Source organism: Arvicola amphibius, chromosome 3 (genome assembly GCF_903992535.2).
Source record: "Arvicola amphibius chromosome 3, mArvAmp1.2, whole genome shotgun sequence".
NCBI lineage: Eukaryota > Metazoa > Chordata > Mammalia > Rodentia > Cricetidae > Arvicola > Arvicola amphibius.
This window is the reverse complement of record NC_052049.1, coordinates 90,233,169-90,254,716: the sequence shown is the minus strand read 5'-3', so window position 1 is coordinate 90,254,716 and position 21,548 is coordinate 90,233,169. Positions and strand designations below refer to the sequence as shown.

Sequence of the window (21,548 nt, the reverse complement as noted above, 5' to 3'; positions counted from 1 at the left end):
AGGTGTGTGCATACATGCAACCTGTGCACACTAATACAAGGTGCGTGCATACATGCAGCCTGTGCACACTAATACAAGGTGTGTGCATACATGCAGCCTGTGCATGCTAATACAAGGTGTGTGCATACATGTAGCCTGTGCACGCTAATACAAGGTGTGTGCATACATGCAGCCTGTGCACACTAATACAAGGTGTGTGCATACATGCAGCCTGTGCACACTAATACAAAGGTGTGTATACACATGCAGCCTGTGCACACTAATACAAAGGTGTGTATACACATGCAGCCTGTGCACACTAATACAAAGGTGTGTGCATATATGCAGCCTGTGCACACTAATACAGAGGGGTGTGTGCACATGCAGCCTGTGCACACTAATACAAGGTGTGTGCATACATGCAGCCTGTGCACACTAATACAAAGTGTGTGCATACATGAAGCCTGTGCACGCTAATACAAAGTGTGTGCATACATGCAGCCTGTGCACACTAATACAAGGTGTGTGCATACATGCAGCCTGTGTACACTAGTATGAAGGTGTGTGTACACATGCAGCCTGTGTACACTAGTATGAAGGTGTGTGTACACAGGCAGCCTGTGTACACTAGTATGAAGGTGTGTGTACACATGCAGCCTGTGTACACTAGTATGAAGGTGTGTGTACACATGCAGCCTGTGTACACTAGTATGAAGGTGTGTATATGTGTGTCCCTTGTACATATATGCACATGTGCATATACATATGTAGCCTATGTTGCATACATACATTGATATATATGCACATGCACATATACCTCATGCACATACATGCATGCACTTAATCCATGTACATACATGCACAAGTGCATGTAGAGAGACCCCATGTGCACATACATACATGAGTACATATGTACATGCTCTCCATGCTCACCTACCTGGGTTCAAATGCATGTGTACTCCAGGCAGTTACATACTACATGAACACATGCACACTGCACGTTTCCCAGATATGTGCATGGCACAAATGTCCTCTGGGGCAGTGTCCACACTTGGTCTTCCATACTTCCTTCCCTGTGCTCGGCCTGGGACATCATCCCTTCTCTGTATCTTCAGGGCGTCGATCGCTCACACTCCTGGGTGAATTCTGCTTACGCTCCGGGAGGCAGCAAGGCTGTGCTGCGTCGGGTGCTTCCGTACTGTGGGGCTGACCCCAGACAGGTGCCCTCCCTATCTGCCCCCACATGTGTGTCACCTTTGCATGAACTAATCCCTGAGGACAGCAAGAACCCCACCAGACTTTGTCTGGGGCTGTGGCGGTCTTGTTCTGTAGCTATCTGGTCAGCATAATGAGCCTCCTGCTGCCACTTAGTCCACTGCATGGTTGGGGTGTGGTTGAGTGGCAGGGTTTTCATAGCAGGCACGAGGTACTGGGTTCCATCCCCAGTACCACCAAGAAGTAAAATTAAGATTAAGAATCAAGACTGGGTGGTGGTGGCGCACGCCTTTGATCCCAGCACTTGGGAGGCAGAAGCAGGTGGATCTCCATGAGTTTAAGGCCAGCCTGATCTACATGGTGAGTTGGAGACCATCCAGGGCAGCACAGTGAGACCCTGTCTTAACAGATAAAGAACAAACATTGAGAAAAGCGTATAGATCCTAGCCCCAGCAGAGGCGGAAGACTCTGTGGTGTGCAAATGGATGTAAAAGCATGTGTAAATCTACCGACTACAGCTTCACTACCCTGCATGGATGGCCCTGCTCTTAACCCACCTTTGCTTTCGGGGACTCCTGACCATCTCCTTGGCATAGATAACCCTGTGAGGGTGGAGTAGCACTGGACCCCTACAGTTCCCCATCTGTTTTCATACAGGGTTTCCCCAATTTAGCTCCTTCCTAGGGACCTGGTATGGGGAAGGGCTTTACCTGCAGTAGGCCTGGGCTCCTTTCCCCCTTGACTCAGGCCTTGCCCTGTGCCCAGCTGATTGGCTGCCTCTCTGAGTCTCTCAATTTTGAGATGAAGATAACACACCAAATTTTCAGGTGCCTGCCTATAATCCCAAGTCTTAGGAAGTAGAGGAAGGAGTACAAAGTCGCCCTGGGCTACATGGAAGTTTCAAGGCAGCCTAGGCTACATCAGATCTCATCTCAGCAAAACAAACCAAAAAGACTCTTAGTAAAGTGCTCGGCAGCATGGTTCCAAGCATGGGCAGAGGGTGGGGCCCAGTGGGTCTCCTGAGCTGCAGCAGACATCCCAGAATAGATACCCACCAAACAGGTGAGCATGTTCAGAAGTGCTGCATAGATGCTTCAGCAGGCTGGAGCTGGGCTCAGCAAGTGGAGCACTGGCCTAGCACACACACAGGCCTGGGTTCCATCCCTAGGACCACACACACCACGCACAGTGGTGCACGCCTGTAAACCTAGCTTTTGGAGATGGAGGCAGGAGGATCAGTAGTCTAAAGTCATCCTTGGCTACATAACGAGTTTGAGGCCCTGTCCCAAAAAAAAAATGCTGCGCTGAAGCTCAGTGGCAAGGCACGTGCTCAGCCAACTCACCCCGTCATTAAAAAATATATGTTAGATTTATTTACTTATGTGTATGGTTGTTTTTCCATGGGTGTTATATGTGTGTCTATGCTGCATCTACCTGGTGCCCTCAAAAGTCGAGAAGGCTTCAGATCCCCTGGGCCTGGAGTTACAGACACTTGTGAGTCATTATATGGGATCAAGCACAGGTCCTCTGCAAGAGCAACCAATGCCCTTAACTGCTGAGCCATCTCTAGTCCCATCCCTGGCATTATTAATCAGAGTCGTCCTCAGTTTCCTGAAAGGTCAGTCAGGCCTTGAGGAGCCAAGAGGAGGTGATAGGTAGTAACAGGGTAGTGTTCCATGCAGGAAGTGATCTTCATAGTGTGTGGTCTGGCTCAGGCATGCGAAGTAAGCAGTGCGTGATGGGCCATGTCAGCTACAGGGCGCTTAAATGCCAGTGGCAGAGCCAGCTCCAGCACTGCCCAGAAAACCAGGCGAGGAGAGTGAAACTTGGACCATGATACCTATTTTGCAGAGGGGCACACTGAGGCCCTGTGAGGCCCTGAGCAAGGCTGGAGCAGGAGGCCAGGCCTGCAGTCCTGGCAGGTACCGTCTTTGCTGTCTAACCTTCCTTCCTTTTCTTCTCTCTCCACACCTCCTCCATGTTCACAAGCTGTCCCTCTAGCCTCTCCTCCAGTCATGAATCCTTTTCCGTCTGCAGTGGTGCCATGGCCAGCCTTTGTCTCTGCTGCACCCCCCCCCCGCACTAGGGGAGTCATCGCCTACATCACCCCATGCCATCACCTTGTCTTCATTGTTAGCCCTGACTCCATCCTTCACAGGGCACCCCCTTTTCTTTTGTCTTCGTTTTTTGTTTGTTTGTTTGTTTGTTTCCCTGAGCGCAGGACATGGAGCCCAGGGCCTTGCCCATACGAAGACAAGCGCTCTACCACAGGGTCAAATCCTAACCCTTATTTTTGTTGTTTTGTGTTTTGTGGAATGTTGTTTAGTTTGGTTGTTGCACTTTGAGACAAAGTCTTGCTATGTAGCCCATGATGGCCTGGAAGTCACTCTGTTCCTGCCTCCTGAGCAATGAGATGACAGGTGTACCCCACCATGTCCAGCTCCCTCTTTTCTCAACACGTCTGATTTCAGCTGCTCCTTCACCTGCCCTTACCCACCCTGTCCCATGTACTTCCACAGCTCCCTGGCCATGCCCAGTGTCCTCCTCGTTCTACCTACAAACCCATTCCCTCACGCCTGTGTCCCTTCCCCATCGGCCTCATAGCCTGCATGGCCCTGCCCATCGCCTCAGCCTGTCTTCTGTCGCTGGCACAAAGTACTCAAGACCGGGTCTTTATAAGGAGTAACTGCCGAGCAGGGGTGGCACACGCCTTTTATCCCAGCACTCAGGAGGCAGAGGCAGGGGGATCTCTGTGAGCTCGAAGCCAGCCTGGTCTACAGAGCTAGTTCCAGGACAGTCAGGGCTACACAGAGAAACAAACAAGTAGAGAATAACTAGTTAATTTATAGCTCTGGATGCTAAGTGAGCTACCGAGCACAGGCCCCTCGCGCTGGATCATGTGGCGAAGGGTAGCCATGGTGACAGAGGCAGTGAGCTAACTTGGGTCTCCCTTCTGTGCCCCCACTTTCTCAATCCTCCCTGTTTCTCTCCCTCTCCCCTTTCTCTTCCCTTCTTCTTTTCCCCGTCCCTCCCTCCCTCTCCTCTTTCCTTCTTTTCTTTTCTCTTTCTTTTATTGTGAGACAAGGTCCTCCTTGACTTGGAGCTCACAATCCTCCTGCCTCAGCGTCCTCAGCTCTAGGATTATAGGTGTATTCCATCTTGCCTGCCTTTCTCTTTCTCTTTTTCTAAAGCCACTAATAGTACTATAGAGGCCCCACCCTCTTAGCCTTACCTAATGCTAGTCACCTGCTAAGGTTCCACCACCAAATGCCAGCAACATGGCCATTCTGGGCTACATGAGACCCTGCCTCAAGAAAACTAAACACAAAATCTCTAACACATGGAAGTTTCTGGCAATGTTTTCAAACCCTAAGTTCCTCCTGTGTTCATGCTGACCAGGACCCATCTCTCTCAGCGCCCATGTCACAGGACTGTCCCCCTCCATCCACGTAGCCTGTCTCCCATCTCAGCGCCCATGTCACAGGACTGTCCCCTCCATCCACGTAGCCTGTCTCCCATCTCATCACTAACTCTCTCCGCCATCCGTGCTCTCCACCCATCCGTCCTAGGCCACCGACCGCAGCTCTAGCCGTGCCTCCTCTTACCTCGAGGCCTCCTCCTCGGCCCCACCAGCCCCTCAGCCAAGACACACTGTGCAGAAGGTAGAGGGGAGTAATAGGGTGGCTGACCTGATGTCTACCCCACTGCCCCACAGCAAGGGTCCAGTGCTCCTCCCCACATCCAGAGCCCAGCCAGGGCTGGAGTCTGCTCTCATCCCACCCTGCATGGCCTCCTGCTGCTCTGACCCCCAACCAGGCTTCGGGCTACCTCCCCCAAGTCGTGCCTTGCTAAGGGGTGTGGGGGGGTGTCACGTGGCCCTTGGTGACCCTAGCCCTGTCCACAGCTGCTGCACGAGGAGCTGGCCCTGCAGTGGGTGGTGAGTGGCAGTGCGGTCCGTGAGGTGGCCCTACAGCATGCCTGGTTCTTCTTCCAGCTCATGGTGAGGACAAGTGCCCTGCAACTGCGTTTGAGAACCCTAGGAAAAGGCCTTGGGGCTCTTCTGTAACGAGGGATGGAGATCACCTTGACAGTGACCTCCCCCCCTTGAGAGAGGATTTCTCAACCCAGAGATGGGGCCTCCTTCCTCCAAAAGACGCTAAGCACTGAGAGTCAGACTTGCCAACCCCCAGATTCCTTCAAGTGCGTCTTTGTGTTCTCTTCCTCAGGGCCTGTTGGTCCTGACCTCCCCGAAAATCCTCCAAGGCAGAGTCCTGAATTCCTCAAAGTCAGCCTCTCAGAGGCTGGGAAGAAGATTCAGTTAGAGCAAAGTGCTTGCCATACACACAAAGACCAGAGTTAGATCAGGAGAACACATCTAAAAAGGAAAGGACTGGGCCTGGCGGAAGCCAGTAATCCCGGCACTGGGACCTGGAGACAGAAGGGTCCCTGGTACTTGTTGACCAGCCAGCCTAGCCAATCAGGGTGCCCCAAACAGGAGGTGGGTGTGAACCTCCCACTGCTACCCACTCAGGCCCACCTGTGTCACTTCCTCAGGTCCTGCTCACAGCCTTCAGGCTGCATCTCCTGGGGTCAGGACTTGAGGGGGTGTTTTGTTTTGTTTTGGATTTATTTATTTTATGTATATGGTGCATGTACACCTACATGTCAGAAGAAAGCATCAGATCCCATTATAGGTGGCTGTGAGCCACCATGTGGTTGCTGGGAATTGAACTCAGAACCTCTGGAAGAACTGCCAATGCTCTTAACTGCTGAGCCATCTCCCCAGCCTACAGCCCACTGTTCTCAATGCTAAAGTTCCGTGCCTTCTGTCAAGCCCAGACCACCCTTCAGTCACGACTACTTAGCTCAGGGCCTCTGATGTTCCCCTTTCTTGCCAGTAGTGCCTCACCTGTCAGTCCAGCACCCTAGTTTCTCTTGAGCCCCAGCTATATATATATATATTAAGCCCCTCCCACATGACAGAGCCCCGCCTACTCTCCTCATCCCCAGATAAAAAGCATGGAACTACACTTGCTCTTGAACCAGCGACTGGACACTCCCCGCAAGCTGCGCTTCCCTGGACGCTTCCTGGATGACATCGCGGCCCTGGTGGCCTCTGTGGGCCTGGAAGTCATCACCAGGGTCCATAAGGTGAGGAGGGACTCAGGGCCTCTTGGAGGAAAGTGACCAGGTGGACAGACCAGTGCTGCAGTCAGAGATGCAGTGTGCTACATGCAGCTGCTCGTGGTCTCTTTAGAGAGAGAGAGAGAGAGAGAGAGAGAGAGAGAGAGAGAGAGAGGGAGGGAGGGAGGGAGGGAGGGAGTGAGAGAGAGAGAGTTCTGTTTTTGTTTTTCAAGACAGCGTTTCTCAGTAGCTATGCAACCAGTCCTGGAACTTGCTATGTATACCAGACTGGCCTCGAACTCACAGAGATCCACCTGCCTCTGCCTCCTGAGTGCTGGGATTAAATGCCTGTGCCTCCACTGCCTGGCCATGGTCTCTTTCTTGAGCACCTATGGTATACATAGCCCCAGCTGGATGTAGAGACACAGCAGTAAACAAAACTGATCAAGTCCCTGCCCTCACAAAGCAGTTTTGGAGGAAAAGCTGGAAGGTGAGGTGGGTAGGGCCTGGGAGCCACAGGCAGGAGGAATGGCAGTGCAAGGGTCCAGAGGCGGGGAGAGTAGTGGAAGGGGAATAAGAGTCGGTGAGGACAGTGGCGGGGTGGGGAGGGGTCAGACGGGTGGACGATACGTCCTGTGCCCTTAGCTTGGCACCAGTATGCTGTAGGAGCATAATAAGTGCATGTTGCTATTCTGAGAACCTGATGATCACCGAGGCCCCAGGGTCACCCGTTCCAGTCCCCACAGGAATTAGGCAAGTAGCAGTCATGATCACCGTATCCCTACGGAAGCATTTATTGATCTCCTGTAGGAGTCCAGCTGGATCATACTCAATCTCACCAGCCATCCATGAAGTATTAATGTTACCTCTACTTTACTGATAAGGAAACTGAGGCAGAGAGTGACAGAGTAGCATAACCTAGCGCCATGCTACTGGGGGAGGGGGGACGAGTAAGTCACCCTCTTCTGTGGGGGTGTACGGGGCCAGAGAGAATGTTTCCCACAGACAGAAACACCCATTGCGCTACTCCGTCTAACCCATCTTCTGCAGAAATGTCTCCTAATTATTTTTTATTAAAAAAATTAAGCCGGACAGTGGTGTGCATGTTTTTAATCCTAGTGCTCAGGAGGCAGAGGCTGGCGGATCTCTGAGTTCGAAGCCAGCCTGGTCTACAGAGAGTTCTAGGACAACCAGGGCCACACGGAGAAACCATGACTTGGAAAGCCAAAAAAATTATTTATGTGGACAAGTGTTTGGCTTGTGCACTGTGTGTCGTGCCCTTGGAGGCCAGAAAAGGGCTTTGGATTCCCTGGTACAGGAGTTCAGATGGTTGTGAGCAGCCATGTGGGTGCTGAGACTCAGACCCAGGACCACTGAGCCATCTCCCCAGCCCCATATCCCGATTGTTTAAAATTACGTTTATCTATTGTGTTTGTATGGGTTTGTGAAACACAGTGCATGTGAGAAGTTAGGAGACAATCTGGGAGGCAGCTCTCCTTCCACCAGGGTGTCAAACCCCAGACAGCAGGCTCGGCAGCCAGCTTGCCAGCACATCTCTCCTGATGCACTTTGATTTTTAGAGTCTCATTGTGTAGCCCAGACTGGCTTGGAACTTGCTGTGTAGCTTCAGACTCAAAGAGAAGCACCTGCCTCCCCAGTGTAAGGTTAAGTTCAGGAGCTGCCGTGGTCAAGTCTCCTGGTTTTTAAGGAGAAATGTCACTTGGGGGTGATAGGAACATTCAGGTTTGGGAAAGGCCGCCTGTTGCACGGTCCCAGTGACCTCTAGGCTGATGCCAAGGTCCCAGTCTTGGTATCCCTGGAGCAGTCCCAAGCGCTGACAGCAGTGTCGTTGGTGATGGGCACTGCTCTTTCATTCCTTTGGCATATAATGAGCACCAGTTGTATCTGGCTCCATATTTAAGGCGTCCCAGCCAGGTGTGGTGGTGCACGTCTGTGGTCTCTGCATCTGAGAGGCTGAGACAGGAAAATCACATGCTTGAGGCTAGCCTGAGCTATATAGTCAGCGTATGACTGTTGGACTAGCACCCAGGACTCAGAGGTGGCACACAGTAGGTGCCCAATAGATGCTCGTTAAATGATTATTGATGGTATACCATTAGAGCACATTAATTTGCTAGACTACAATGGTAAGCATTTAAACAGAAGCAAAGTGTTTCTCTGTATATAAGTAGGCTGCAGGGCTATGTTTGGTTCACGGCCTCCCAGTTCACCAGGGGTCTCAAGCAATGAAAGATGGTACTTCACCTCTTGATCTCATTGACCAGAATATGGTCACATGACTATCAGCTGCAAGGGAGCCTGGGAAATGCATTCTTTGCACTCTGAAGTCTGGATGTAGAAAGTGGATTATCCAACTATGGGTGGGAGAAGAAAGAAAATGTATTGTGGAGCTGGGTGTGACATAGTGGCGTCTGACCCCAACCTGGGGTGTTGAGGCTGGGAGATCTCTGTGCTTGATCCCAGCCTGGGGTGTGGAGGCTGGGAGATCTCTGTGCTTGATCCCAGCCTGGGGTGTGGAGGCTGGGAGATCTCTGTGCTTGTTCCCGGCCTGGATTACAGTGAGGTAGGTCAGCTAGGCTGCATCACGAGACCCTGTCTCAGATAATAAAAATAAAGTTCAATGAGTGTTGTGAGTGGATCGTAGAGGGGGAGGAAGTCGGGGATGAAGACCGAGAGTTAAGGGCGTCATGCAGAGGTGAGCCAGGCTGGGCACTGTCAATATGGACTGAGAGGTCCTGTGTCCCCAGGACATGGAGCTGGCTGAACGCCTCAACGCTAGCCTGGCCTTCTTCCTCAGTGACCTCCTGTCCATAGCGGATCGAGGGTACATCTTCAGCCTGGTACGAGCTCACTACAAGCAGGTAGGTGTGCGTGACGGAGGACACGGAGGGCGGCAGATGGCATCGTGGGACTCATGGAGTCTCAATTCAGGAGAATGGTGATCTCGCCCCTGCATCCCCTTTCTTGCAGGTGGCCACTCGGCTGCAGTCTGCCCCCAATCCAACTGCACTGCTGACCCTTCGAATGGACTTCACCCGCATCCTGTGTAGCCATGAGCACTATGTGACCCTTAACCTCCCCTGCAGCCCCCTGTCGCCCCCAGCCTCCCCGTCCCCCTCGGTGTCCTCCACTACTTCCCAGGTAGGTGGGCCTCCGTCTCCTCCCACTCTCGCCTTAAGTGGCACACATTCATCCTGTCCTCCGCATGTCTGTTCACTTCCTTGTGGTACACCGCCCTGGACACCCTTGACCTTTGACTCTTCACCTCTGAGTCTTCACCCTGACTTCTCAGAGATTTCCTAGCAAAAATGACTCCTTCTGACCCACAAACCCAGTCCTTAGACTTGCATTCAGTCTGCTGCTCCTCAGCCTTTTGAGTTTTGACTCCATGCCCTCCCCCCTCGCAGATGGGTTATCCCTGACCTCGCACCTCTGACCTTTAAGGATTTATTTGTTTTATTTTATGTGTATGACTGTACACCACAGGCATGCCTGGTATCAGTGCAGGCTAGAAGAGGGCACTTGGTCCCCTGGAACTGGCATTGCAGATGGCTGTGAGCCACTATGTGGATGCTGGGAAATGAACCCAGGTCCTCTGGAAGAGCAGCCAGTGCTCTCAACTGCTGAGCCATCTCTCCGGTTCCTCTGACCTTTAACCCTGTGCCCATGGACAATACTATTGCACTGGTACTGTCATCCTACAATAAGTGAGCAAAAGAATATGATGACACTTTCTTTGGGAGATACTTTTAATTTAAAATTGTATTTACTTTATGGGGAGCACTGTGTGCTGTGATAATAGTGTGGCACTCAGAGAACAACTTCCGGGAGTCGGTTCTCTCTGTCCACCATGTGTGCCTTGGGGACCAAACTCGGGTTGTGAGCTTTGGTGGAGAGTGTCCTCCCTGGCTGAGCCCTCTTCCTGGCCCCCCCTGAAGTACTTTTAGGAGTGTAAAGTGGGAAATATCCAGATTTGGGATCTGTGGGTTCGTCTCTACCACCCCAGCCACACATCTCCAGCTCTTGATGCTAACTTCAGTTACTGTCATGGTGGCCACGGTTGTGACCTTTTACTTCATCCACTCCACCATCTACAGAGCTCCACCTTCTCCAGCCAGGCCCCTGACCCTAAAGTGACCAGCATGTTCGAGCTAAGTGGGCCTTTCAGGCAGCAGCACTTTCTCTCTGGACTCCTGCTGACGGAGCTGGCCCTAGCCCTGGACCCTGAAGCTGAGGGGTGAGCATGGGGCCTGGGTGTGGCCGGAGGAGTGTGACATGGGCCAGGAGCTATGTCTGCACCATGCTGAGTACCCTGTCACTCCACAGGGCATCCCTTTTACACAAGAAGGCCATTGGCGCTGTACACAGCCTGCTGTGCAGCCACGATGTTGACTCCCGCTACACAGAGGCCACCGTGAAGGCCAAGGTGGCCGAGCTGTACCTGCCCCTGCTCTCCCTTGCGAGGGACACACTGCCACGACTGCATGGCTTCGCCGGTCAGAGGGCTGGGGAAGATGGGGTTTTATGGGGCCAGACTTGACCATGGGATATGGAGTGGGAGAAGCAGAGAATGGGGTGCGGGGATGGGGTGGCTAGTCAGCCTGAGGGGGAGCAGCACAGGGCCAGGCTCACCACAGCATCCACATCAAGCTGTAAGCCTCACCTGGAAAGTGAAACCGTGAGCATCCACACGACAGAGGAACACACATGTGGAGAGCTGTCCAGAGAGACAGTGAGCATCCACATGACAGAGGAACACATGTGTGGAGAGCTGTCCAGAGAGACAGTGAGCATCCACATGACAGAGGAACACACATGTGGAGAGCTGTCCAGGGAGACAGTGAGCATCCACATGACAGAGGAACACATGTGTGGAGAGCTGTCCAGGGAGACAGTGAGCATCCACATGACAGAGGAACACACGTGTGGAGAGCTGTCCAGGGAGACAGTGAGCATCCACATGACAGAGGAACACACATGTGGAGAGCTGTCCAGAGAGACAGTGAGCATCCACATGACAGAGGAACACATGTGTGGAGAGCTGTCCAGGGAGACAGTGAGCATCCACATGACAGAGGAACACACGTGTGGAGAGCTGTCCATGGAGACAGTGAGCATCCACATGACAGAGGAACACACGTGTGGAGAGCTGTCCAGAGAGACAGTGAGCATCCACATGACAGGAACACACGTGTGGAGAGCTGTCCAGGGAGACAGTGAGCATCCACATGACAGGAACACACGTGTGGAGAGCTGTCCTATTGTTGCCAGCCCAACAGAGGCCTCCTGATGGCCCATGCTGCCTTCTGAGAGAGACGGGGAAGGCTCAGTGGGAAATAGGCAGGTGAGAGAGCGGGCCGTGTGCTCCTGTCCTCGCTCTCTCGTCTGTTCCGAGTTGTGAGTGGCCCTGCATGGCATTCAGGCACAATCGAAGGCACTTTCCTGGATACAGAAAGGACCCTAGATTCATGCCTTTCGTCAGTATGGAGAAATCCTCAGCTCTTATCTTCTAAGCCTTTTGCCTGCCTCCTCTTCTGTCTCCTGGGACTCCGGTGCCTCATGTTAGAGTGTTTCTTTGTATGACATGTCTACTGTTTTCCCATGCTTTTTCTCCCATCTGTCTTTGAGTTCACTGTCTTCTAGCCCATCTGTTTAGTTCTTGGGTTTGTTTGGTGTGTGTGTGTGTGTGTGTGTGTGTGTGTACATGTGAAGGCCTGAGTTTAATGTCAGGAGTCAGCCTTGATCACTCTTCCACTGTATCTGCTGAGTCAGGGCTTGCTCCTTTAGTCAGACTTGGAGCTCGCTGACAGGGCTCCTCTCACCAGCCAGCTTGCTCCGCATCCAGGTCTGCACCTTCTCAGGCTGGAATTGCAAACATGTTGCCATGTACATCTGACATTTACATGAGTGCTGGGCACTTTGAACGCCAGTCCTCCTGTGTGCATGACAAATACTTAGCCACTGAACCATCTCCCAGCCCAAATTCTTAATTTCAGACACTATATCTTTTAACTTGTAAAATGTCCAATTTGATTTAATTTTTTCGTACATTCCAATTTTATTTGTTTTGTCATTTTTGTATTTCTCGTTTGTGTGAATGTTTTGTCTGTGTGTGTGTGTGTACCATGTGCATACCTGCTGCCCACAGAGTCCAGAGGCTGTCACAACCCTGGAACTGGAGTTATACACAGTTGTAAGTTACCACGTGGGAGCTGGGAATTGAACCTGAGTCCTTTGGAAGAGCAGCCAGTGCTCTTTTATTTATTTATTTATTTACTTCTTTTGAGACAAAATCTTGCTATATAATCCAGGCTGTCCTGGAACTTGCTATTTAGACCAGAGCTCGACTCAGAGGTCCACCTGCCTCTGCCTCCTGAGTGCTGGGGTTAAAGGTGTATGCCATGTCCAGTAGCTCCCTATTTTTAATTAAAGCATTATTTGTTTGTTTTCTGTGTGTGTATAGACATACACATGAACATGTGGAAGTCAGGACAACATGTGAGAGTTGGTTCTCTCCTTCCACCACGTGAGTCCTGGAGACCCAAACGTGGGTCATAGGTCATCAGGCATAGCAGCGGCCATCTTTGCACTGAGCCGTCTCGCTGACCCTCTGACATTATTTTGAAATTCTTCATCTTTGAAACCATTTTTGTCCTTTTCTGACTTTTATTGTAAAATCATTGCTTGCTAATGGTCATTTACTCTTCTCTGTGTCTACTTCAGATGTCTTGGTCACTTACAATTTTGTGTTCTCTCTGGACATAGAATATGAGAGCCACGGTCTGGAGCAGTGTTGGGTTCTCCAGGGAGGGTGTTCCTTTTAGTGTCTAGGCAGATAGGTAGCTCCAACCTCTCAGCCGGGACCTGCACCAAGCTAGCTGAGGCCAGCATTTCACTTGGGTGCTGTCTACCTTTTGTCTGTAACCCAGTATTCAGAAGGCCGAGACACTCCCAGCCCCTCACTGACCGGCCCATGGCCCAATCCTCAAGTATGTTCTAAGTGTTAACTATGTAGCTGTGGCCAGAGTAGCCATACTTTAAGTACAAAGATTAAATTTGAGCAATAGGCAACCATTGACCTGACCTGGTCTGAGGCGGCTGATGTCAGAGAATACTGGAAATTCGGAGTGAGAGCAGCAATTATTCCTTTTGTGGGTGGTGTTCTAGACAGGGTTTCTCTGTGTAGCCCTGTCTGTCCTGGAACTCACTCTGCAGACCAGACTGTCCTCAAACTGCCTGCCTCTCCCTCTTGAGTACTGGGATTCAAAGCATGCACCACTGCTCCTGGCTGAAGCAAGGAGCTTCCCCGTGCCTCATCCTTCTCACCTTCTATTCTGCCCCTAGAGGGCTCAGGGCAGCGGTCAAGACTGGCTTCCATGTTGGACTCAGACACAGAAGGTGAAGGGGACATTGGAGGCACCATCAACCCGTCTGTGGCCATGGCCATCGCTGGGGGACCTCTGGCTCCTGGCTCTCGCGCCAGCATTTCCCAGGGACCTTCAGCAGTAAGTCTGAGGCTCATCCCCAGAGACGGCTGGGATGTGGCTCACATGGTAGAGTACTTGCCTAGCATCATGCAGCCCCAGTACCACATTCCTGCACGGAGTGGTGCATACCTGTGATCTAAGCACGGCGGTGATAGAGGCAGGAGGATCACAAGTTTAAAGTCTTCTCCAGACCATGTTGTGGATTTGACACGGGTCTGTGTCTCAAACGAAACAAAAAGGATGTCATGTCACGAGGTGCAGTTGGCCACAGCTCACCTTGTGTAAGGAAACTCACATTGATTCTGTTCCCTCTCTGCACCCAGGCAGCTCGCTCAGGCTGTCCCCTCTCTGCCGAGTCCAGCCGGACCTTGTTGGTGTGTGTGCTGTGGGTCCTGAAAAATGCTGAACCAGCCCTTCTGCAGCGCTGGGCTGCCGACCTGGCCCTGCCCCAGCTGGGCCGCCTCCTGGACCTCCTCTACCTCTGTCTGGCTGCCTTTGAGTACAAGGTGTGAGGCGGTGGGTGAGGCTGAGGTGGGGATGAGCACACACCCAGAGCTCCCTGTAGCGGGAACTGGGTAGCCAGGGGCAGACTGTGTGTACACGGCTTCTGTGAGCTGAGGGTGGAAGGTGGGCTGTGTCTGTCCTCAGCTCTGGAGTGAGATGGCACATGACTTCATGAATAGAGTGTTGCACTGGGGATGAGGGCAGTCATAGAGTGCTTGACAGGCATGTGTAAAGTCCATCCATCCCCAGGATGAAAGAGAGTGAGGAGGGTGGAGGAGAGAAGGGCACACAAGCCTGTCATCCCGTGCTTGGCTATTCAGAAGGCCAAGATCATTCTCAGCTACATAGTGAGTTCAAGACCAGCCTGGAGTATGGAAGGCTCTGCCTTAAAAATGAGAAATTTAGAGAGTGAAGAAAGGAGAGAAGAAAAGGCAGAAAGCTGCAGGGGAGTCTGATAGCGTGGTTGGCAGGTGCTAGGAAAAGTGTGGAGGGAGGAGGAGAGTGGAGAAGGAGGAGCAGAGGGGAGAAGGGAGGAAGAGAATATGGAGGTGGTAAGCTTTTGGAGAGAAGGCTGTATTGTCTTCTAGCAAAGGGCCCTGAGCAGAAGGAACACACATCACCTGAAGCCCCGGTTCTCTGCTTTTCCAGGGGAAAAGGGCATTTGAGCGCATCAACAGCCTCACGTTCAAGAAGTCCCTGGACATGAAAGCCCGGCTGGAGGAGGCCATCCTGGGCACCATCGGGGCACGGCAGGAGATGGTGCGCCGGAGCAGGGGTGAGGTCACAGGGGGAGCTGGTGTGTGGTGCACACCTGCAATCCCAGCACTCGGGAAATGAGGAGTTCAAGGTTAGGCCTCGGCTATACATGAGTCCTTGTCTCGGGGAAAAGGTCCTTGTGTTACTGCTCTCTACATGGATGTATGTGGTTCTCATCTGTCCCCACAGCCCATTTGTGTCTAGTGGTGGTGTCTGACAAGCAGTGTCTCTCTGCTTAACCCTACAAAGACGTCTTCCTGTGTGTGAATATTTCCCTTTGTTTGTGTATGTCTTTCTCTCTCCATATACCTGTGAAAATACATTTGTATATGCCAGAGAGAAGTTCATCTGGAAACCAAGAGAATGTTCGCTGGCGTAAGAATGTTACACACTGGAGACAGACCTCAGACCGTGTGGACAAGTAGGTTGAAAGATGGGTGTTCTCATGACTGTGATGAGCTGCCTGAGGCAGCCACTTTACAGCCTAAGAGTTTCTCATAGGCTGCGCTGGTGCAAGCCTGGGAGCCCAGGGCAGATAGTTCCAAGCCATACAGTGCTACACAGCAAGACCCTATCTCTAAATAAATAAATAAAATAAAAAGTTGTCCCTTGAGACCTACCTTAATAGCTTCTTAGGGCACACTCCTAATAACCAAAAACTGTCTAACTTGTCCCTATGGGTCTAGGGAATCAAACCCTAGATCTCACCAGTGTTGGACAAATACTCTACCACTGAGCCACACCCCAGCCCCTCACTGGGGGATTCTAGGCAGGGCTCTACCACTGAGCCACACCCCAGCCCCTCACTGGGGGATTCTAGGCAGGGGCTCTACCACTGAGCCACACCCCAGCCCCTCACTGGGGGATTCTAGGCAGGGGCTCTACCACTGAGCCACACCCCAGCCCCTCACTAGGGGACTCTAGGCAGGGGCCCTACCACTGAGTCATGCCATACCCCTGCTCTCTATCTCTTAGCTTCTTCAAGCTGAGGACCAACCTTCCAACACAAGAAGCTTTAGGAACACACTCAGACCATCACATGAAGTTTAGACCGATATCTAGAGAGCTGCTCCCCTCCAAGGACAGCCAGGGGTAGGAGAGGGCTCTGTCGTGTCACTGGTCTGACTCCAAGTGGCTTCACATGGTCCCCCCTGCCCTCCAGGACCAAGGATGAAATGGAGCATGAAGCCCTGGTGGATGGAAATCTGGCTACAGAGGCCAGCCTAGTGGTTCTGGACATGCTGGAGATCATTGTGCAGGTATGATTTGATCCAGTGTCTGTCCTGACCTCTCATCCTCCATGGTGTCCCCATAATCCCTCAGCTTCCCAGACCCCATAAGCACCCTTGTCTCTTAACCCGTGGATTTCTAACACCTTCCCGTGAAGACGGTGATGCTGTCGGAAGCCCGTGAGAGCATCCTGAGTGCCGTGCTGAAAGTCGTTCTGTACAGTCTAGGGAGCGCCCAGAGTGCCCTCTTCCTGCAGCACGGCCTAGCCACCCAGCGAGCACTGGTTTCCAAGGTGAGCACACTCCCAAACAGCAGCCACAATTCACAGGATAATAATAATTCATGTACCGAGCACCTACTGTGTGCCAGGCAGTTGCATGGTGGCTATCATCTGTCATCCCAGGTCATCTTTGGCTACATAGCAAGTTCAAGGCCAGCCTGGACTGCCTATGATAATGTTGCAAAATAAGAACAACCAAAAAAAAAAAAAAAAGAAAGAAAGAAAGTCTTCCAGAAATAAATAGGCTGGGTGGAGTTATATGTACCTGTCAGCCCAGCTTTGGGAGGTAGATGCAAGAAATCAGGCATTCAAGGGCATTCTTGGCTCTACAGGAAGTACAGAGTCAACCTAAGTTACGTAAAAGAGCCTGTCTCAAAAAATAAAAATAGCCAGTCGGTGATGGTGCATGCCTTAACTCCTGAAGTAGAGGCAGGCGGATCTCTGAGTTTGAGGTCAGCCTGGTCTACAGAGTGAGTTCCAGGATAGCAGAGCTGCCCAGAGAGACCCTGTATTGGAGGTGGGGAGGGAAGTAGCAAAAATGGGCTGAACAACCTCTCTCTGGGGCCTGGGGGCAGTTCCCAGAGCTGCTTTTCGAGGAAGACACCGAGCTTTGTGCCGACCTCTGCCTGAGGCTTCTGCGACACTGCGGCAGCCGCATCAGCACCGTCCGCGTCCACGCCAGCGCCTCGCTCTACCTGCTCATGCGCCAGAACTTCGAGATCGGCCATGTATGGGGCAGTTTCCGGGCTCCAGCTGGGGTGGCACAGCACGGGGCGAGATCGGCCATGTATGGGGCCAGTTTCCAGGCTCCAGCTGGGGTGACATTGCCACCGCACAAGGGCCATCAGCAAGTATCATCCAGTGTCATAGGCCAGAAAGAGGGGTCAGACTGTGGGAAGCCTGGGTGGACAGGTAGGTGGGGAGCAGTAACCACGTATGGCAGCTGACGGGTCAGAAAGTTTAAGGGACCCTGGTGTGAGGGAGTCAGGGACCTGAGGCTCTCAGGGCAACACCGCCTCCCTGTTCTATCAGAACTTTGCCCGTGTGAAGATGCTGGTGACCATGTCCCTGTCATCCCTTGTGGGGACAACTCAGAACTTCAGTGAAGAGCACTTGAGACGGTCCCTCAAGACCATCCTGACCTATGCGGAGGAGGACATAGGACTGCGGGACAGCACCTTCGCGGAGCAGGTAAAGCCTGTGCTACCCCTCCTCCCACTGTGGACAGTGTGTCCATTTGCCCCGTGTCTTTTTGGTTTATTTGTTTATTTATTTTTGATATCCATATTTGAACTTTGGTATTATGAAGCAGGGTCTCACTCTATATCCCAGGTTGGCCTTAGACTCACAACAATCCTCCTGCCTCTGCTGCCTGAGTGCTAGGATTATATGCATGATCCACCAAGACAAACCTTTTATTTTACTTTATTTTTTTGAGATAAGTTTTCTCCCTTCTCCTCTCTCTTTTCCTCCCTCCCTCCCCTAGTCAAGGAGGCCTAGGTCTCACTGTGTCACTGAGGATGGCCTTGAAGCCCTGGCCCTCCTGCCCCTACCTCCCATGTTCTGAGATAACTGGTCTGCTCCTCCTCTCCAACTTCTTTGTCTCCTTTTGGACATCTCAGCCGTAGCCTAGGCTAACCTGGAACACGTTATATAGCCAGGATGACTTCTGACTTGCAGCCGTGGTCCCGGCTCTGCCTCCCAGTGCTGGGAATACAAGGTGTGCGTGCATACTTGTGTGCACATCCAGTGTGCCCTGCTGCCACCCCCACTGTGTGTGTGGTTGTATGGTGAATGTGCATGTCTGTGTACCTGTGCACATGTGCATGTGGAGGGAGGCCAGAGGTCACAGGAGGATGACTTCTTCAGTCTCTCTCCACCTTATTGTGCTGTAATGGTGGCTCTTCTGCAGGGACTTTTTTTCAGATGGTTCCACTGTGTACCTCTGGCTGTCCTGGTCCTTGCTATGTAGAGCAGGCTGGCCTCAAATTCACACAGATGGGCCTTTGCCTCCCAAGTGCTGGAGTTAAAGCACCTTTCTTTAGGGACAGTGTCTCACTGATTCAGCTAGACAGCAGGGTCAGAGATGCCATGGTGCTGTCCTTGTCCTCATCGCCCTCATCATCTTCATCGTCGCGTGTCCATGTCCTACCCACCCCGCCCTGCTCCTGCCTTTCACATGGGTGCTGGGGCTCAGACTCAGGTCGTTATGCTTGCCTGGCAATGTTACCCTGCTCTCCCATCTTAATCCTGACCCCATTGCCCTTGCTGACCCCTGGACATTCGCTTGCTCCAGGTTCAGGACCTCATGTTCAACCTGCACATGATCCTGACAGACACAGTGAAGATGAAGGAACACCAGGAGGACCCCGAGATGCTCATGGACCTCATGTACAGGTGAGGGAGGGGCAAGAGTCAGGCCCGGAGCGGGGAGCTAGGCGAGCAGGCAGATGAAGGGCACAGGTCAAAGCACAAGATGGGACAGAACAGGAACAGATACGGGTACACGTTTGTAGTTCTCCAGTGCCAGACCACATACCCAAGACTATCAGCTAATAAAGAGAAAAGGCTGGGACAGCAGCTTGGCTCTGATGAGAACCCAGGACCACCTGCCCAAGGGTGTCACCACCCAGAGGGGGCCGGGCCATCAATCATTAATTGGGACAACACTCCACAGATTTGCTTACATGCCAATCTGATGGAGACATCCTCTCCGTTAAAGTTCTTCCCAGATGTCTCTAGCTTGTGCTTGGGGGTGGGCGGGTTGGAGAGATGGCTCAGCAGTTGAGAGCACTGACCACTCTTCCAGAGGACCTGGGTTCAATTTCCAACACTCACTTGGCAGCTTATGACTGTCTACAGCTCTAGGATCCGACACCCCCACACAGACACACATGTAGGCAAAACACCAATGCACATAAAATAAATTACTTAAATGAAAAAAGAAAAACTAACCAGTGCAAGTGGCCAGCCTGGCACACACCTGTGATCCCAGCACTCAAGAGGCAGGAGGATCAGAAGTTCGAAGTCAACCTCAGCTACATAGCAAGTTCCAGGCCATCCTGGGCTATATGAAACCCTGCCTCAAAAAGTAAAAAAGGAAGAAAAGAAAAGTGAGTTAGACAGGGCTGTGAGGATAAGTAAAAGTATGGAGAAGAGAGGGGCAGGGTGCGTGGGCGGAGCCATGACTGAGCAGTAAGGGGATGGTTAGAGGGACAGACAAGAATGCAGGTAAGGTGGGGCTGGACAAGCAGGGACAGGCGCTCACTCCCCTGCTGTCCTGGACCCTAGGATTGCCCGGGGGTACCAAGGCTCTCCAGACCTGAGGCTGACATGGCTGCAGAACATGGCTGGCAAACATGCAGAGCTGGGCAACCATGCAGAGGCTGCCCAGTGCATGGTACATGCTGCAGCCCTGGTGGCCGAATACCTTGCCCTCCTTGAGGACAGCCGCCACCTGCCTGTGGGCTGTGTGTCCTTCCAGGTTAGTGATGGGGTAACTGGGAGGTAGAGGAAGGCCCACTTGGGTGGGCGCCGGATCCGATGCCACCTCCTGCCCTCCCCAGAATGTCTCATCCAACGTGCTGGAGGAATCTGCCATCTCTGATGACATCCTGTCGCCAGATGAGGAGGGCTTCTGCTCCGGGAAGAACTTCACGGAACTGGGTCTGGTGGGGCTGCTGGAACAGGCTGCCGCCTACTTCACCATGGTGAGACCGACAGCAATGGTGTCAGACTGCTTGACGGGGATTTGGAATGGGAGTCAGGAACAGGCAAGGTGGTGCATGCCTGTGAATCCAGCATTTGAGACAGTGAGGCAGTAGGATTGGCGTTGAGGCCAGCACGAACTACAGAGCCATTTTCCCCCCAAACAAAATGAAATTGGGCTGGGGCTCTAGCACACAGAGTCCTGGGTTCCATCTTTAGCACCCTGTAAGCCAAACATGATGACACAGGCCTGTGATCCCAGCACTCAGAGGGTAGAATGCAGGAGGATCAGAGGTTCAAGGCTGTCCTCCACTACACAGCAAGTTCTGGGCTACTCTGGGCTGTGTAAAGAATAAAGGGGGAGGGAGGAAAGAAAAGAAACAAAACAAGAAAAGCAAACCCCCGAGGCTTTAGCTCAATGGCAATGGGAGAGTACGTGCCCAGCATGGTGAGTGAGGCCTAGGGGGGAGGGGCCAGGGGACAGAACCGTTAACCTGGGACCACCTTGAGAATGCAGGGCTAGGAGATGACTCTGTTGGTTAATGTGCTTATCACTCAAGCATGAGTTTGGATCTCCAGTAAAAAGTCAGGCATGGCGGTGAAAACCTATAATCCCAGAGCTGGGAGCCAGAGTGAGGATTCTGAGGGCTGGCTAACTAGCTAGTCTACCTCAAATGGCAAGCTTCAGGCTCAGGGAGAGACTGCTTCAGAAAGTAAGGTGCAGAGCGATGGGAAGACACCTGATACCAACCTCTGGTCTTCACACATAACTTCCACAAGGGGCTGGGGGATGGCTTAGTTTGTAGAGTGCTGACCTAGCCTGCTTGAAGCTCTGAGTTCCATTCCTAGAACTTCATAAACCTGGCATAGTGGTACACACCTCTCATGCCAGCACTTGGAAGGTAGCAGCAGAATCGGAAGTTCAAGACCAGCCTGGACTCGTAGGACCCTGGTTCAAAATGAGAGAAAAGCAGAGAATTGGTTCCCCAGAACCCGTGAGCTGTCTCTCCCTTAATTTACAATTTTATCAGTGCTAGGACTTTTATATGCTAGTGCACATGAAAGAAGAAAGGGTTTTTGTTCCTGCTTGCTTCTCCAGTCTTGTTGGGTAGTCTCCTCCGCTTGGGCCTTCCTGGGTAGCTACTCTATTCTTTGGAGTGCTGTGTTACCTGACTCGGGTGAAAATAAAGCCAGTTAAGACAGGAGCTGGGAGTCAGCCCAGTGGAGCCCCAGGTTAGCCCTGT

At 52.2% G+C, this 21,548-nt stretch overlaps 2 protein-coding genes across 7 annotated transcripts in view; both read left to right on the top strand.

The window, feature by feature from the left end:
• The window catches only part of Dock6 (dedicator of cytokinesis 6), a 58,761-nt gene that overhangs the window by 25,863 nt on the left and 11,350 nt on the right, over positions 1-21,548 (top strand). For 2 of the 6 annotated variants that reach the window (XR_005284551.1, XM_038321105.1), the window contains exons 23-41: positions 1,095-1,199; positions 4,764-4,856; positions 5,099-5,194; positions 6,205-6,345; positions 9,087-9,200; positions 9,310-9,480; positions 10,437-10,576; positions 10,666-10,835; positions 13,684-13,844; positions 14,150-14,332; positions 14,979-15,105; positions 15,423-15,507; positions 16,249-16,345; positions 16,474-16,608; positions 17,172-17,324; positions 17,629-17,787; positions 18,893-18,993; positions 19,888-20,080; positions 20,163-20,306. Coding sequence is in view for 5 of the 6 variants with exons in the window: in XM_038321105.1 (XP_038177033.1) it covers positions 1,095-1,199; positions 4,764-4,856; positions 5,099-5,194; positions 6,205-6,345; positions 9,087-9,200; positions 9,310-9,480; positions 10,437-10,576; positions 10,666-10,835; positions 13,684-13,844; positions 14,150-14,332; positions 14,979-15,105; positions 15,423-15,507; positions 16,249-16,345; positions 16,474-16,608; positions 17,172-17,324; positions 17,629-17,787; positions 18,893-18,993; positions 19,888-20,080; positions 20,163-20,306 (2,568 nt within the window). In the remaining variant the exon portion in view is untranslated. Of the gene's footprint in view, positions 1-1,094; positions 1,200-4,763; positions 4,857-5,098; positions 5,195-6,204; positions 6,346-9,086; positions 9,201-9,309; positions 9,481-10,436; positions 10,577-10,665; positions 10,836-13,683; positions 13,845-14,149; positions 14,333-14,978; positions 15,106-15,422; positions 15,508-16,248; positions 16,346-16,473; positions 16,609-17,171; positions 17,325-17,628; positions 17,788-18,892; positions 18,994-19,887; positions 20,081-20,162; positions 20,307-21,548 lie in introns of those variants that run through there. The other 4 variants (XM_038321107.1, XM_038321106.1, XM_038321108.1 and 1 more) reach the window with 4 other exon arrangements.
• Positions 10,844-12,476, top strand: LOC121677110 (transcription initiation factor TFIID subunit 1-like). The gene is made up of 2 exons (XM_042054621.1): positions 10,844-11,092; positions 11,201-12,476. Exons 1-2 carry the CDS (start codon positions 10,889-10,891, stop codon positions 11,627-11,629), a joined length of 633 nt encoding a protein of 210 aa, XP_041910555.1. The 5' UTR covers positions 10,844-10,888; the 3' UTR covers positions 11,630-12,476.

Coding starts and splice junctions, on each gene's coding strand:
- LOC121677110 (XM_042054621.1), top strand. CDS start 10,889: ATGGAGTGGGAGAAGCAGAGAATGGGGTGCGGGGATGGGGTGGCTAGT. Junction 11,093..11,200: donor TGAGCATCCACATGACAGAG/GAACACATGTGT, acceptor CACATGACAGAG/GAACACATGTGTGGAGAGCT.